This window comes from Stylophora pistillata, chromosome 7, assembly GCF_964205215.1.
Source record: "Stylophora pistillata chromosome 7, jaStyPist1.2, whole genome shotgun sequence".
NCBI classification, from domain to species: domain Eukaryota; kingdom Metazoa; phylum Cnidaria; class Anthozoa; order Scleractinia; family Pocilloporidae; genus Stylophora; species Stylophora pistillata.
In genome coordinates this window covers 12,721,347-12,738,545 of record NC_142525.1, presented here as the reverse complement: position 1 = coordinate 12,738,545, position 17,199 = coordinate 12,721,347, and the positions used below count along the sequence as shown (strand labels likewise).

Genomic DNA, 17,199 nt, shown 5'->3' with positions numbered 1-17,199 from the left:
GGTACTCTTAACCTAATTATTTAAAGGGGAGGAGACAGGTAAAAACATGCGTTAAAAGGGTCGGGGAAGGGGAGGTGCTCATTAATTTCAGTCCAATTTGAAGGGGGATCCTTACTCTTCCAGATTCCTAACCTTTAAAAGTCAAATATCCTGAAACCAATTCCCTAACATATCAATGTTTAGTTTGGGTATCAGTATTTGTAAGAACACCATGCACTGCAACGAAATCTTGAGACACAATTCACATAATTCTAAATGAAGGAGGTTAAGTTACAGATTTGGGTGCTACAACTTCTATGGGCTTAAGGTACAAAGAATAAAATTTGATATGGTAGACAGTTACAATTCATACAAAGTTTCAGGTCTGAAAGCTGAAAGCTGAAAGATATACATTAAAATCCTTAAACCTTATGCATGCATGCAAAAGTAGGGCCAATTTTGACCATAACTTCTCCAATACATTCACGCCTACAGGAAATTCTTAATTTGAGGGTCTGGGTGCCATTGTAATTACAGTAGTTCCACCAAACTAGAAGACATTTTTTTCAGTTATTTCAAAGTATATGGCTGTAGAAGTCATGTGAAAAGTACATTTCTGTATTGGGACTGATATTTCAATAACCTCAGCAAACTGCAATTATCTGAATTACAAGCAAAGATAATATGACAATAATTACCAAGTGTTCAAGTTTCTCAATTAGTCACCTATGTTACTACTTTTACAGGTACATACATACATGCATTAGTTGACCACTCCCCATGGGTGCTTTTCAGGGCTAATTCCCACCCATCCCACCCCAGGAGAGGACATCCACAACACAGTAATCTCGTGCGTGGGAAATTAACGTCTCCTACCCCTAACCCTGCAGGAGACGGGGCCTACGGTTTATTCGTCCTTATCCGAGAAGACTAGAATATCTATCCATTTCTTGATTATAGAAAGGTAGCAAATTCTCCTTACTTATTTTAAGACCATGAGTATTAGGTCCCCTTCAGCTGGATCATTCTGTTAAATGTGAAAACATCAAATGTTCACTTTACTTGCACATTCAAATAAGTAACTGAATCGCACGTTTTTGTTTTTTTTTACCTGCTTCACTTAATTGTGATTCATAATTAAAGCAAATTATGTCGAAGACTGGAAGAAATAAAGTAATGAAACACTCCTTTTTGCGTGAAAAACATCTGCAAAGCTATAGTTTCAATTATCTTTCCAGTACATGTACACAAGCCATATTAATAGATAAGATATGAATAAATCTAATCTATAAGCACCTTTGTTTGTACTGTAGAGTCCAAAATTGAATGGACCTGCTGTTAAATAGGAAAAACACCCATGTGTTTCTCCTGCCTCTATCATTCTAATGATCACAAACCAATCACAAAACCAATATGAAATCTCTTCAAAATCATGATCAACATAGCAGCTTAAGTGTGGTTTTCTTTTACCTGATGTGTAATATCGTTTTTTAATGGAAATCTAATTTTAGTCTCTACCTTTCACCAGCTGACATGTGAGAAGAGCCAGTACCACACTCATTATTTGCCTCATTGTATGCAAACCCTACAACTGATTAAATTTTGTTTGGTCAAAAACACGAAAGGCACTGGGGAAAATTTGCTAGCACAATTCAAGTTTTCCTTTAGGTTCATCATTTTATTTTAATGATCTTTTTGTTATCAAATGGTAAAGTTTATAGTTTCAACTTATTTCATTGTCCTCTGTTCATTTGTTTGTTTGCTTGCTCTCCTAGCAGTCTTAACTATTGTGACCAAGAAATGCGAGGAGCAAACAATATGTGTACAGTTCTAAAAGACATAATGTTATCTGTTTTATAAAAAGTCATGTAGAGTTTTCCTTGAATGTATCACTGTGGTAAGTGCAAGTGCCCAATGGGAGCCTTGTGTACACAAAGTTTGAAGTTTAATAAGTAGCTTTTTAGGCTACAAAGTTTAACAGAGAACAGATATACCAAACAATGTGTAATCAAGTATACAGAACTGACATGCACGAGTGAAGCATTTCAAACATTAAGGCATGATAGCAAATTTGCTTCATGTTACGTGCACAGATATGATTTTGAGCATTCTTTCAGGGCTGATAATTAACTATCCACTCAGTCTCCATTCAATCAACAGCTTGAAATTGGAGTCAAATTAACCCGTGTTGTTTGTGATGAGAATTTAATGAGAGGATGTAAAGAATTCATCTCTGGCAGCTTTGAAAACTTCTGTACTTCGGCTTTCAAAGAACAACATTTGTTTTAAAAAAACAGCACATAAATAGGTGCAGTATTATACTCTAGTAAAGTGTTCTTGTATGAAATGAACTTCGCTACCATCGAAACTCAATTGACCTCATAATTAAGGTTTTAAAAATAGAAATGTGCAATAGGTCTTTAAAAGCCTAATGAGAAGCAATGCCATTTACAAATTTACAAACAGTAAAAACCAAAAACTTAAAGATGGAATTTGTTAAAACTACCGTTAGTATTACAGATATAACACTGCGAATCTTTTCACTAAGATTTTAATCAATGACTGGCTCAGAGATAAAAAGAGTCTCTGTAAACACAAACCAGAGCAATCTTATTTTAGATTCAGGAGACTGATACAACATTAAGTGGTTTACTGAAAGTACCTGCTAACTTGATTTCACTCGAGAAAAGAGAGCCCTGCAACACTTTAATTTAGTTTTACCTTCTCATGAGTGAATTAAAACGTAAACTTCATTATTTGCAAGCATTTTAGGGAGGATATGAAACATAAAACTGTTACATTTAAAAATAAACACAACTGACAATAAAATGAAGCAGAAGCATATTACCTACATGTAGATTCTTTTGAATACCGCTATAATGTGCATTATTTGTGCAATTGTTTACATAATATGTAGTCTGGGTGCAACTGTAATGAGCAATTTTACCCGAAAAACATTACCTCCTTCTTGCCCCGTACCGGTATATCAATTATATTAAGTTGAGTACGTTCAGAGTCACGAGTGGCTTTTGGGGCTACCACATAATCAACACAAAACAGATTACAACAATTAGCAAGTCAAATTTTAATGTAACATGGTTTTTAAAATCATATGAAAAGTTTGAAATGTGCTTCATTTATTCATTTAAGTTACAGAATACGAATTTATCATTCATGATCAAGTATTTATGAACATGAAGACCCCGAAAAGAAAGACCTAAGATCCCCTTCGAAAATGAAGACCCATTGCGAAAACGAAGACCAAAAAAACAACAACAACAACAACTTTTTCGGTTCTCTTGATTTTGTAGTCTGTTATTTTGTATTAACTGACAGAAAGGAGTGCACCCAGAAATTGTGGCTCAGTAGATGTATTGGGTGACGGTTAAAGTGCAGGTGGTAGAGAGAACATAACATCTGATAACTGTACTGATTTGATTATTTTTGTGAAGCAAATATATTAAGTGAATACAAAGACCCTAAAAACGAAGACCAAAGACCTCCACGAAAACAAAGACTCCCCTACGAAGACAAAGAACCATTAGCTTTCAGCTATTCTTAAATTCGAGGTAAATAGAGTTTATGTATGTATGTATGTATGTATGTATGTATTACAATACAAAGACCTATTACCCAAGACCCATTTGCAGACACCAGAAACCAAAGGGAAGCGTGAAATTTATTTTGATGCCTTGTGTGCGTAAACTCAAAAGGTAGAATAGTAAGACTTTCTGATGCTAAGGCCACAATAATGATTAAAACACAAATTTTTCAGTTATCTTGATTTTCCCGTCTGTTATTTTGTATTTTGTTATCTTTAACCTGCGCTTTAACCGTCACACACACAGTGGGGTCCTTTTTTTTTATTTCGGGGTCCTCATTTTCATAACTACCTTCATCATCGTGTAAAGATGAAATAAACAATTTTTGATATAGGAGAAAAATCGAGTTTCCAGATGGGATTTGAACCCACGACCCTCCGCGATCTAGTCGGATGCTCTAACCACTGAGCTACAGGAGACTCTATGGTGAGCAAGGGTCAATTAGTGGGTATTGACTGGAACCGCAGCACGCGGCTACACATAGAGTCTCCTGTAGCTCAGTGGTTAGAGCATCCGACCAGATAACGGAAGGTCGTGAGTTCAAATCCCATCTGGAAACTAGATTTACCTTCATCATCATTTATGAAATTGCGAGAGTATAAAAAAATGAATTCAGCAGAAAATATCCAAGCAGGTTATGAACACGCTTCCTGCATTGTAACTTGATAACGTGAGAAAATAGTTGCTGGAAATGTGCTGAATTATCTATGGTGCCAATACGAATTTACGGAATTTATCGTTCAAGGTCATTTATGAAATTCCGAGGTGTAACTTAATGAATTCAACACAAAATAATTGGTGGCTTACATTAAAGAGGATTCATGAATTGTCAAATGACAATGTGCAAAACTGTTCTTGAATTGGAGAACTGTAAACAACAATTATTACGCTTACTATGTGGCTCTTGTGAGCACATTCTAAGGTCTCAATTCCTTTCAATATGCGATCACAGCACAAACGCTTTTTGCAAAATGCGATAACTGTCAATTTCAGAGACTCTTTGTTCGCATCGCAAGCACGTTCATCATAACCCAAATATCGAGTAGTTTTCACTCGAGATGTAGGAGGGAGAGAAAGTCAGGCCCCATGTTTTGTGACACAAACCATCTTCTGTAGTTTTAACGAATCGAGTACAAGACACAAAAACATAGCCATTAGAAATTGCCATGTCCAAACGATGCAGTTCACTCTTTTTAAAGTAGAAATCCGTGAAACCCGCGTGTTCGTTTGCGTCAGATTTTAGCGGTCCATAATTTCTCATAAGTTTGACAAGTTCTCACATGACAATGTTTTCAAAATCTAATTAGCGGGTTAACTCAATTTCTTTTTTTTAATTCAGTTTTCGGAAAGGTCCTTCCCTCCGTTCTTAGGGTAAAGTCACACGTCTTGGACCAAAGTGCGATTTTCTAAAAGAGGAATAACAAGTAAACCATGTGATGGTTGACAGAAGAGCAAATAATGGGGACTTACTTATTCCGTTCGCTATTATTTGAAAACTTTCTAGGTGAAAACGCTTGTCCAGATTTGACGAAAAAAATAATCCGTAAGTAAGTTTATTTTCCTTTAAATCCACGACCGAATGAAACATTAAAAAAGGAATGATTTGGAGAATAGTGTACAAGCTGTCAGAAATGTTGTTTAAGCAATGAACCGCAGGCGGACCCGCGGGCGCGAAGGTTTTCAGACAACGAACGCCAGACAGAGCTGAATAACATATATGCATGCGCTAGGTTTTGCTGCGGAAACGCGGATTTTGAGTCGTTCGCATAGTTAATTTCCTATTCTGGTGCTTCGAGGCGTTGTTTGCCTCACCGCTTTTCTTTTACAGAAAAACCTCCAAAAACTTGGTAGACCCCAAAAAAGGTTTCAAAAATTAATTTTCCCCCTAAAACCTTTGGAAATAAGAAATTGCCTTCGACGAAACAGAGCTCCTCGCCTCAGACGTAGCATTTTATTATTCAGCTCTGTCCGAACGCCAAATAATGTTTACCTAAACGTAACGCCAATCAATCTTTTGCTTTCTTCAAACAGCAACTAATCTATTAACGTGAAGCTATTATCAAACTACGACTTTTAAAAACTTTTTAGTTTTTCCGGGTCTTTATATGGGAGAAAACTTGGATAAGACTCAACTCACCTTCTCACCTTTCTCGGCTCCAATACATACTTCGCTTTCGCTTCTTTGTTGTCTTCGATTCTTTTCAGTCTGATTTCTGGAGGTCTTTGTCTTTCCTTCTAACGTTGCTCTTCGTTTCTTCGTTGCCTTTTCATTTCCTCTTTCTCGTTCATCTTGCCAATTTTTTTCATGTCGTTTCTCGCTCTCTTCCCCGTTTTGCCGACTCGCTCGCACCTTTCACCACCAACTTGAACTAAGATGAGTTCTTCCATTTGAAATAGCTTTACCTACAAGTATTGATGCTTCACAAGTACGTTGATTAAACCTGCAAATTACCGAGAATCGATGAGGCTTTCATCTACAAATGCAACCTAATCGCTATTGGTTTCCCTCTCAAACGCTGGTTGCAAACTCTTTGCCAGCGCAGCTTTACGTCTTCAAGCCCACGTGATGGGCAGAGCTAAATAACTTATGCACATGTGCTGAGTTTTGCCGCGGAAAACGGATCTTGAGTCGTTTGCATGGTTGATTTCCTATTGTGCCGCTTCGAGACGTCATTTTCCTTGCAGCTTTTCTTTTACGGGACAACCTTCCAAAAACTTTGTTCACCCCTTAAAAATTTTCCAAAATTAGTTTTCTCCTTTAAAACTCTTGAAATAGGAAAACGCCTTGGACGACAAGAAAATGCCTCGCTTTTAAATGTCAGCCCTTGTTGTTTTTCGCCTATAAAAATCTTGCGTGAATTGCCACGGAGGAACCGATGCTTTTTTTTTTTTTTCCAGCAAATCTTTTGGTCTTCGTTTGACGCTTTCACACTTGTGCTGGCCTCAATACTTACAGCAGAGCAGGAATTTTTCGTTGAAGTCATATGTTCTCTAAACTGCTGCCAGTATATCCGGACCCGGAGTACGAGTCACAGACATCTGATTAAAATAGGCGCTCAAATTCGTTTCCTTCGAAGGAAAACGGATCCGATGGACGAGGAGAATCCCGCTATCGTCAGGCAAACTAGACCAGCGGACTAACATATGTTCTTCGAGATGAAATTTTATCCCGAAATGTCTTGCATATCATGACAGCTAAATGTTTAAAAAAAGCATGATTGTTTCTTTTTTTTTTTTTCTTTTTTTTACCAAAATTAGGTGGCTTCCGGGGAAGGACGTCGGGTTCTGTGAAGATTGCTATAATTTGGCAAGTTTTTTAAACTGAAGGACGCACTAATCTTACGCTACTTGTCGACAGATTTTTCACTTTAACGAACGAAAAAAGCTCTAGCAAGACCTGGGCCTAAGTAGCATTTGTATTCATACTTCCGACATTAAGAGTTTTCGTATGTCGCAATTATGTCTTCAATTTTCACATTTGCCGTTAAATTTGCTTGCTAGAATCACTTACGGAACCGTTTAACCCTTCAACCATGCGCCAAGATCTGATTTTTAATTCTCTCCTCTAGCTCCTACACATAACCTCGTTAATTAGTTACGAGAATCTGGTGTTAGATCAGGATGACAACTTCTATCTGATAAGTCTGAATGCTCATTACCTGTTTGCTGGATAATGTATGGATCATTATTAGTAGAAGTTTCATGTCAATCACTTCTAAGAGTTAAAAGGCTAATATATATCTAGTAGCTCTCACTTTCTCTTAGATTTGCAAAGTTTTCTCAGTCTGTACCGGCTCCGTAATACACACGAGTTTAATTAGGCTCCTTACAGATGACAATCAGTTCGACAGATGAAGAGAAAATTACGGAGACGTTTTTAATTTTGTAGTCGATTTAAAGGCTGAAGAAATCAACTTTGAGTTCTCGATATGAGGACATTACCAGAATTTACAATCGAACTCTGTTTGTTTCTTTCTACTTTCTCGTTCTCCTTCTTCCTGTCTACTTTAGTCCAAATAAAAAGGCCGTAGTTAGACGTTTTTCTTCTAACTAAACCTTTACTCGTTATAATTAGCTCCTTTATTACTTCCCTCGCTAATCAGAAGGCCAATATGAAAAGCTGATAAAGTCCTCCTTCTATTTTTTCTTCTATTCTACTTTACATATATAAAGTCATTATTCAAGGTTTTAAACAAACGGTAAAACTTACAAATTCCATCATAAATAGGATAAAACTAAGTGTTAATTACAATCTCTTTTGTAGTCCCACCAAGTATAACATCAGTGCAATGTCCCAGTGCCCTCACGGAAGGTGACAATGTCAAACTTGTATGTAATTTCACCGGCAATCCGTTGCCGAGTGTTGTATGGAACAGAGCGAATACAAGAGAGACACTTTCAAACCGTGAAATACTGTTTATAGAAGACATCAAACGCAGCGGCTCTGGTAGATACGAGTGCCTTGCTTGGAACGGAATTGGAAACAACAGCAGAGAATTCTGCGAAGTTGATGTAAACTGTAAGTAAAATTATAATTTGGATATATCAACAAAGTTGAAATGGTAAATTGGCCACCGTAATGATTACAAAAGCTGACGTTTCGAGCGTTAGCCCTTCGTCGGAGCGAATAGAGGAATTGTGGGTTGTGTGTGCTTTTAAAGGCAGAAAATGGAGCTACGTTATTGGTGGGTGCATGGCAACGAGAAAAACATGAATAAATTAGTGGAATGAAAAGCGTTCATTGATCCCTGTGGGATTTAGACTGCCGGTTTGAAAGATGAGCTTTTGTTCAAGATTTTTACGGCTTTCCGTGCCACCTAAGTGCAAGGAAAGACCGCAGATTGCCATATGTTGCTTAGAAAGATTAGGTAAATTAAAATGTCTAGCGACTGGTTTCGATGTGTCCTTGTCATTCCTTTCCACGTCTCGAAGGTGTTCTCGGAATCGGTCACCTAGTCTTCTGCCTGTTTCGCCGATGTATATCTATTTGCAATAAGTGCAAGTTATGCAATAGATTACATTAGCGGAGGTGCACGTGAAGTGATCCGTGATCTTAATGGATCGTTTAGGTCCCGATATTTTATCAGTGATATAATGGATCGTTTAGGTCCCGATATTTTATCACGTTTATTCGATAAACGTGGTTACCCTGTTTCCGTCGTTCAAGCGGGTTACCACCGCGCTCAACTTATTGATCGACATTCAGCACTACAAACGTCGCAGAAGGAAGATTCCGACCGCATTCCATTCACTCTCACGTTTCAAACGTGTCCTTTCATTCACAACACTGATAAAATATCGGGACCTAAACGATCCATTAAGATCACGGATCACTTCACGTGCACCTCCGCTAATGTAATCTATTGCATAACTTGCACTTATTGCAAAAAGATATACATCGGCGAAACAGGCAGAAGACTAGGTGACCGATTCCGAGAACACCTTTGAGACGTGGAAAGGAATGACAAGGACACATCGAAACCAGTCGCTAGACATTTTAATTTTCCTAATCATTCTAAGCAACATATGGCAATCTGCGGTCTTTCCTTGCACTTAGGTGGCACGGAAAGCCGTAAAAATCTTGAACAAAAGCTCATCTTTCAAACCGGCAGTCTAAATCCCACAGGGATTAATGAACGCTTTTCATTCCACTAATTTATTCATGTTTTTCTCGTTGCCATGCACCCACCAATAACGTAGCTCCATTTTCTGCCTTTAAAAGCACACACAACCCACAATTCCTCTATTCGCTCCGACGAAGGGCTAACGCTCGAAACGTCAGCTTTTGTAATCATTACGGTGGCCAATTTACCATTTCAACTTTGTTGATATATCCAAATTATTTCGTTACTCCCACCGACGCAGCCCCAAACAGTTTCTTTCGAAACTATCAGCCTTTATTCATTTGTAAGTAAAATTAGTTCAGTGTAAAAGAAACTGAAGATGTCCAGCCTATTCCGCATCACCAACTGAGTTCCTTAAAAACACTTATCGCATCTATAGAAAAGGAAAGTCTATAACTTTTACTTCTTAACAGATCCTGCCCAGATAATGGATATATCTATCAACCAGACAGTTCAGTTGGGTAAAAATGTAACCCTCTATTGTCGAGTGATGGGAAATCCGGTACCGACCATATCTTGGACTCACAAAAACAATGTCGGGAGTGGTAGTGAACTTCATTTTGATTCCGCAAGATTCAACGACCACGGATGGTATAAATGTACAGCACAAAATGGAATTGGTTCTCCAGCCACTGCTCGTACATATCTTGATGTTGCGGGTTAGTAGTACTGCTATCTGAGGAAATTAATTATTGCAGCAGTGTATAGTTAGTCTGATTACTTTTACTGAGGGTCGCCAAAATAAATGTAAGGAAACCAACCGACAGCATCGAAAAATACTTTTGTTGCTTCGTACTTCAGTTATTTTTATTTACCACTTAGCCGAAAGAAATTTGATAGCTTAAGGGCAAATATGGACAATTTTATTTCTAAGTAATCACGCGCCGCAGACAGAAATTGTGGTTATGATAACTATATACTCCATAAATTCCATATCCTCGATGGATCCTAACTTCCACACATTTTAGTTTGTTTCTTTCAGGGTGATTCTGGGATATGTTCAATTATATATATATATATATATTATATAAATATACATGTTGCGACTATTACTTATAAGGTTACCATAACAACATTGCATTCCCCTTAATTTCTGCTTTATTTTTTCCGGTTTTGTTGTTTTGTTTTCTCTTTCTACTATTTGCATTTGCCTAGAGCAGTAACAGCTATTTTTTTTTTTCATATTAGAAAGAGCCAGTAATGTGATAAATGTAAAGATGACAATCACTAATGAGGAATTTGACACAAGTCTCATGTACGAAGAGAGCAGAAGATACCAGCACCTCTCAAAGCGCGTTATTGAAGTGGTAAGTTTTCATGTTTATCGCTATGCGAAAGAATGGCATATCATACATACCTTTTAAAGATCACAAATCCGTATTGAAAAATAGTTTTTTTTTCCCAGATTGGAGATTTTTTCAGAACTGATAAGAACTTCAAAAGCGTTGAAATCCTACGTTTTGAGTGAGTGACTCAGTTTTTTTTTCAAAGTTTGCAAAAGTAGAACCCTATGATATAACTTTTAGTGTGGAAGTATTTTCTTTTCAATTTATGTCTTGTTTTCTTTGTTTTAACAGAAGAGGCAGCGTGGTTGTAATTTTCAATTTAAGATTCGAACGAACAGTACGCAACGACAACATTTTTTCTGCCCTGAAACACGCCGCGCTGGACAGAAAACTCGGAAAATTCACAATAGATCCACTGTCGATCATGGCACCTCAAGATGCCATTATTTCAGCAACAAGTTCGCCGAGGGTATCCTCCTCAGGTATCTGACTACTATTCTTTGAAGACTCTACGAAGACGTGCGTGTGGTTTGAACGGCAACATACCTAATCACTTACCGCATATGGCCGGGTCTGGGCCCGATCAGTCAAGGCAATTAAGCTAAATCCTTGCGGAATAGACAATCAAAATAAACCGTTCCCCTTTAATTTTTAGTTGCAATCAAATGTAACGAGAAAGCGCCAGTTTTTCTAGGCAAATTTCACTCTAAATTCAGTAGAGAATTTGCAATGATAAGAAGTCGTGGCCAGCCCGTGACCCGAGATGGCATATCAGTTAACGAGAGTTTTGTTTTGAAATAAGTTCACCCCTCCCGTCTTGTGCAAAGAATCTGTAATGTAAGATGGCTAAAATCTACAACATTAGAACCATTGATCATAAAAAGGCGCTGTTCCTAAATTTAGACAAAGTCTAAGGGAAAGGCCAGTGCTGCTGCAAAGGAAATTAAATGTACTTCGAATACATTAGTCGGGAATAAAATTTCCAGTAGACCCCAACCTTAAAATGTTTGAGTTCATCGTTAAAACTGCATTGAATATCTCATATTAGACTGGTACCACCAACATATGTACGTTCATAGAGTTTTCTGCCTCAGAAAACAACAAAATTAATATGATGTCATAATTTTTGCTTTGAAATTTACGACTGGTAAGAAAATGTATATTTCTGCTAAGAAAAAAGTAAAATTCATACGTCATATACAGTAAATGTTTCCTTCTGCCGCAGGGAAAAAATATTTTAATACAACATCATATACAGCAAATATTTACTTCTGCCTCAGGAAAAAAGAAACAGAATTAATACGATGTCATACACTTTGCTTTAAAATTTGCGACTGATCAGCAAATGTTTATTTCGTCAGGGTCCACATGGATATTAGTCGGTTCTTTGTCGGGATCTTTGTTGTTTCTTTTGTTCATTGCCTTTGCTTTCTGGGTTTGTTGGAGACGATGGAAAAAAGGTAAGTATGCCAACTAACAGATACAAGTGGAAAACCTGTAAACTGTTTGTGGAAAACATGTAAACTAGCTTCAGCTAAGTGTTCCTATCCACGTTAAATAAAGATTATTATTATTATTATTATTATTATTATTATTATTACTATTAGAGTTCATGATCATGAACTAGTTACTTTATTAATAAAGATTTAGAAATGCAAAGACTAGCAAAAACTAACGATAAAAACCGACGTTTCGGTGTCATCATGACGCCATTGTCAAGGAGAAATAAAAAATGAAGTTTGTGGCAAGGTGTCACACTAAATTAGCATAAATATGTTACGAGCTAATTAAACAAATACTTTTGCGCGAATTGAATCACTTTGCACGTTCAGAGTGGGTTTTAAGTCTCTGATGAAAAGCATTTCGTTCACCAAACAATCGAACTACGCGGACACTTACACACACGCGTGGATGGACATAAACGAAAGGCATCTTCAATATATAAACACTACCACGAACGGCACAGCGAAGTCCCGAAAGACCTACTGAAACTTTTTAGCATTCTGAAAAGGTGTAGTAACAAGTTCGATTGTTTGGTGAACGAAATGCTTTTCATCAGAGACTTAAAACCCACTCTGAACGTGCAAAGCGATTCAATTCGCGCAAAAGTATTTGTTTAATTAGCTCGTAACATATTTATGCTAATTTAGTGTTACACCTTGCCACAAACTTCATTTTTTATTTCTCCTTGACAATGGCGTCATGATGACACCGAAACGTCGGTTTTTATCGTTAGTTTTTGCTAGTAGTTACTTTATTATCATGAAAAAAGGAATGAATAAAAAAATTAAAGATGTTGACGAAAAATACTAAGAAAGAAGTACTAATCTTTTTTTCATCAAATTATCCTGCTTCGGACCGCTTTGAAAGATAAACCATCATCACGTGGAAATGGAGAAAGAGATCAGCTGAATGGTATGTGTCGAAGATTTATAGTTAACTAGTCAGGTCGACAACATATTCTAACCATGCTTCACCCCTTTATATAAAATCTATCTCTACTTCCACCTCCAAAGAAAATTAGGCATTTAAATGCCAAGAAAGTGAGATCTAGAGAAGAAAAAGATAAAGAAGTAAATTTTTTTGAAAGGATTAACGTGCATCAAGTATTACAAGCTATATCATCAATAAGCAGCAGATTGATCTCCACATATTTACAATTTTAGCAGGAAGAACAGTTTCGTCAGTCAAAATACTTTTTTTTTTCAAATGATTTTTGAGAAATAAGTACTGGTATTAAGTAACGAGAGAAAATTAACCTCGTTAAAATTATCTTTAATTTGTACTGAGTCTATTTCTGTTTATCTACAATTATTTCATAGTTTGTAACATATTTTTAGTCCTTTGTAATGCTTGATTTGATTTTAGCATGTTTATTTGTTTGTAAAAGGGTCAATAGTTTATCAGACTTTGTCATACTATGGTGTGCTACCCTCAATTAATAAAGAATTTGCATCCTGCTTATCACAAACAAAACCATGACGTTGACCATGACTTTATCAAATGGAATAAAGCGAGATATGTTTTGTAGGTAAATTGTCGCCGGCCTAAAGTTAATAAGTCTAATCTATCGAATTCCTCTATGCATGTCTAGAAGATGAAGCTGAAACTAAACCATTAACTGGAACTGAAGAAGGTGTACAGATCTGCAGTATGTATTGAAGATATGGATTTAATTAGTTACGTCTACAACATCTTCTGACCTTCTTCCATCCCCTTTGATTTAACAAACAGAGAAGCCTTGGCTGTCCTCTTTTCTGTGGTAAAGCACTTAGGAAGCGCCTACAACACGAAAGAAGTGTAGGGAGACGTGGTTCAGCAAGTCGAATTCAACACTTGCCTGAAGTATTTTAGTCTTAATGTTCAATGAATTGTTCAGTAATTCCTGGTCAAAATGTGGCTCATAAAAACACGCAAGTTTTTCCACACGACTGTTAGAAAACAAACTGCTCAAGGCTTATACTTAATGAATGAACGACAGCCGAATTCACAGAAACATGAAGATGGCTCGTCTTAAAACTTGGCTGCAGTGACTGATGCATGTGGCCTTCCGCTCAACGTATCGGAAGGAGAAAGCTTTTAAGTTGTTCACTCGAAGGGCGTATGATTTTATTTCTAAGGTCGCTTCTTTGAGATGACCTGAGATCACCAAGATGAGCTAGCTAGTTGAGATAGACCTAGACATGATCGCACTCTGTCTTACACCATAGTGATTTGTATGAAATTTCACAGTTATGCCAGTTTGGTTATGTCCTTCATAATTTTTTTTTGTTTGCTTTGTTTTTGAAAACGACAATATATATATATATACTATCCGATTGTTAACTGTGTGTAATTTTTATCACCGTATGTTAGATTACAATTCAATCGACCGTGAATTCTTTAAAACTCGGATTGTCCATTTCGACTTCTCTTGGAAGATTTACTTCTCTACCCACATTCAATGTCAGTTACGGGACTCGGCATGTTTATAAGCCTTTGTTATGTTCAGTACTGTCCCTACCGGCTCGCTTGGTCCGAAATTTCACTTTCAACTAACGAAAACAAAAAACAAAAAAATACAACAAACGAAAAAATTTACAAACGAACGAAGAGTTAATCATTTACCAGATTTTAGACTTATGCTCTTCCGAAATGTTCTTTTGTTTGTATCTTTAGTTAACAATCTATAGGACTTTTATGATTAAAACAATGCGAGTATTTTTCCAAAGTGAATTAGCTCTGGGCTAACTTTGATGAGGAATGCAAGGAAATAAGTAATAAAACTAATATATTTTAATTATTTTATTCATAACCAGAAATGGAACAAAAACCATTGAGTGGAAATGAGAAAAGTCTACAGATCAGTCGTAAGTATCGGCAATATAAATTTAATTAGTTTATTTCCAATCGGCAACTGCTCGGCGTATTTCGGATCCTGTTTCACTCCTTTGAATAAAATATTACTCACTTTCGCCCTTGAAGGAAAACTTGATACTGTAGTTGAATACTACATTATCAGTTGAATGTATACTTTTGAAAAGGTAAATATTAACGTTGTAGTGGAATGAAAACATGGAGGCGCGGTGGCCTCACAGTTACTGCACTCGAGCCCTGGCCGGGGACATTGTGTTGTGTTCTTAGGCAACACAATTTACTCTCACAGTGCTTCTCTTCACCCAGGAGTATTAAAAGGGCACCGGCCAATTTAATGCTGTGATGGACTAGCATTCCATGCAGGGGGGAGTAGAAATGCTCCTAGTCGCTTCTTGCCACGGAAACCCGGAAGTTAAGCGCCGGCCCAATGGGCCACTTGGCTCGTAAGCAGGCTTTACTACTACAAATAACTGATTTGTTTCTATTTTCAAAATGACCTTGTACTATGCGCCTCAAGTCTTAGATTCTAGGAAATGCCACCAACAATCGGACAAATTGATCTTTGCAGATTTACATTTGAAAGATAAAGTTCCGATGAGGTCCGATATCATATCCTTCCATATAGGTGCTGTTATTCACCAAGCCAAGAGTGAAGCAAATTTTGAGTTGATCTTTTTATTTCCCTATTCAACGTCTGTTTTCTTTGTAATGGAACTACTTAAGGTTGAATTAACCAGCAGAGAGGAGTTCGTCACTTGTTATCTCAACCACCGGTCAAAATACTTTTATTCATAAAATCTAAACAAGTATTTTATCAAAAACGTAGAAAACATTGAGTTCCTTGAAATCATCTGTGTTCTTCATATAGGAAATAAGGGGATCCTGCACAGTATGGGTACGTATGAAAACGAAAATCTGAGACTTATGGCAAGTATTATCAACTCGTTTGCTGTTGCGAGTGCTTCATATCAAATTTGGACTTTTGCCGACAATGCTATAGTTGAGCTTATAATTATGGCAGCCATTAGCGTCCTTTAAGTGAGATTTCTTAGTACATTACGTAGGGTGAGTCATGGACTTGAAGATGTTGAGACCCAAAATAAGACGGGTATTGTCTCGAAAAAAATACTCGTGCGACGAACTTAGTAAAGCGAATGCGGACTTGCTCGTGGAATTAAGGCGAGAGCAAAATTTTCTGGTCAATAATTGTAGGTGAAAGCCGATAAAAATACCAGTATGGAACAGAATCTGTAATCATAACTCAGGTTAAGTTATGATTTAGATATTTCAGAACGCTCTCTAAAGAAGAGAAAAACAACCTACCCTGCAAGGGAAAGAGACTAAATGATGAATAATTGTTTTATTTCCCTTTGCAGATCCGAACGTCCTTGCAAATGCTAAACGCGCCACGTACACCCTTGAAAGAACGACGAGTGGAGGAGATGCCGTTAAAGAAACAGTTGAATTACATTTTCAATAGCCTAGGCTTCTAGGAATGAAATAAAAATAAGTGGGAATATCATTAACTCTTTTCTTTGAATAATGGTAATGCATTTGATGTATGGAAGATATTAATTAACAAATTGTTCCATTTATCTCCCATGTTTTTTATATTCCTAAGTTAATAACTCCACTTTTTCATCAAGGTGGGAGTAATAGTCAACAAACCAGAGATTTTATGATTTCTAATGACCGGAATAGCTGTAGTAATCTTCTAAGCCTCCTAGTAATTGCTAAAATGTTATCATGTGTAGTATAAATGTATATGTCTAAATAGACCAACTTAGAACGATAGAGATCGAGAGAATTTTAAAACTGTTGCACAAATTCAAGATAGAAGTAGGTGTGCCCTCGCATAGCAGTCTAGAATTCCCAAGTTCCCTAGGTTTTGAAAAGGGACTATAAAATTGTGGAGATAGTCTTTTATAGCTTTTATAAAAAAAATTATCAGGAAATGGGCGCTTGGTTTAGGCCAGGTTAGAATAGTTTCATCTAATTATAATTCACCTTCGATTAGCATCTCAGATACTTAAGTCATTCAAGTTTCGGCCGATCGAAGAATTACTCAATACTCACTATGTGAGATAATTGGTCTATTTTTTTGCAAAGATGTAACCCATATGGTAATTTTATGAGATTTTATGAAAAGAAATTATGGGAAAGTCAATGTAAAAAAAAAACAACCCATAATTGATTTCTTTTTCTTTTGGCGTTCAATTTCATTGAAAGGTTTGCACGGTAACTCCTATACTGATGACAATGTTACAGTCGTTTCTCATATTTATCATATCAGTCAAGCAGTATATCATATTTAAATTTTTTTGTAAAAATAAAGTATCGAAGAGCTCTGAA

General features: G+C 36.8%; 1 protein-coding gene across 2 annotated transcripts in view; it reads left to right on the top strand.

The window, feature by feature from the left end:
* The window catches only part of LOC111341014 (uncharacterized), a 23,499-nt gene extending 6,300 nt beyond the window's left edge, over positions 1 to 17,199 (top strand). Inside the window, exons 3-13 of one of the 2 annotated variants that reach the window (XM_088727798.1) lie at positions 7,846 to 8,100; positions 9,619 to 9,864; positions 10,394 to 10,512; positions 10,611 to 10,669; positions 10,783 to 10,973; positions 11,853 to 11,951; positions 12,862 to 12,906; positions 13,586 to 13,642; positions 14,790 to 14,840; positions 15,716 to 15,774; positions 16,224 to 17,199. In XM_088727798.1, coding sequence (XP_088583924.1) covers positions 7,846 to 8,100; positions 9,619 to 9,864; positions 10,394 to 10,512; positions 10,611 to 10,669; positions 10,783 to 10,973; positions 11,853 to 11,951; positions 12,862 to 12,906; positions 13,586 to 13,642; positions 14,790 to 14,840; positions 15,716 to 15,774; positions 16,224 to 16,340 — 1,298 coding nt within the window. In that variant the 3' untranslated portion in view covers positions 16,341 to 17,199. The remainder of the gene's footprint in view (positions 1 to 7,845; positions 8,101 to 9,618; positions 9,865 to 10,393; positions 10,513 to 10,610; positions 10,670 to 10,782; positions 10,974 to 11,852; positions 11,952 to 12,861; positions 12,907 to 13,585; positions 13,643 to 14,789; positions 14,841 to 15,715; positions 15,775 to 16,223) is intronic. The other variant, XM_022947957.2, reaches the window with a different exon arrangement.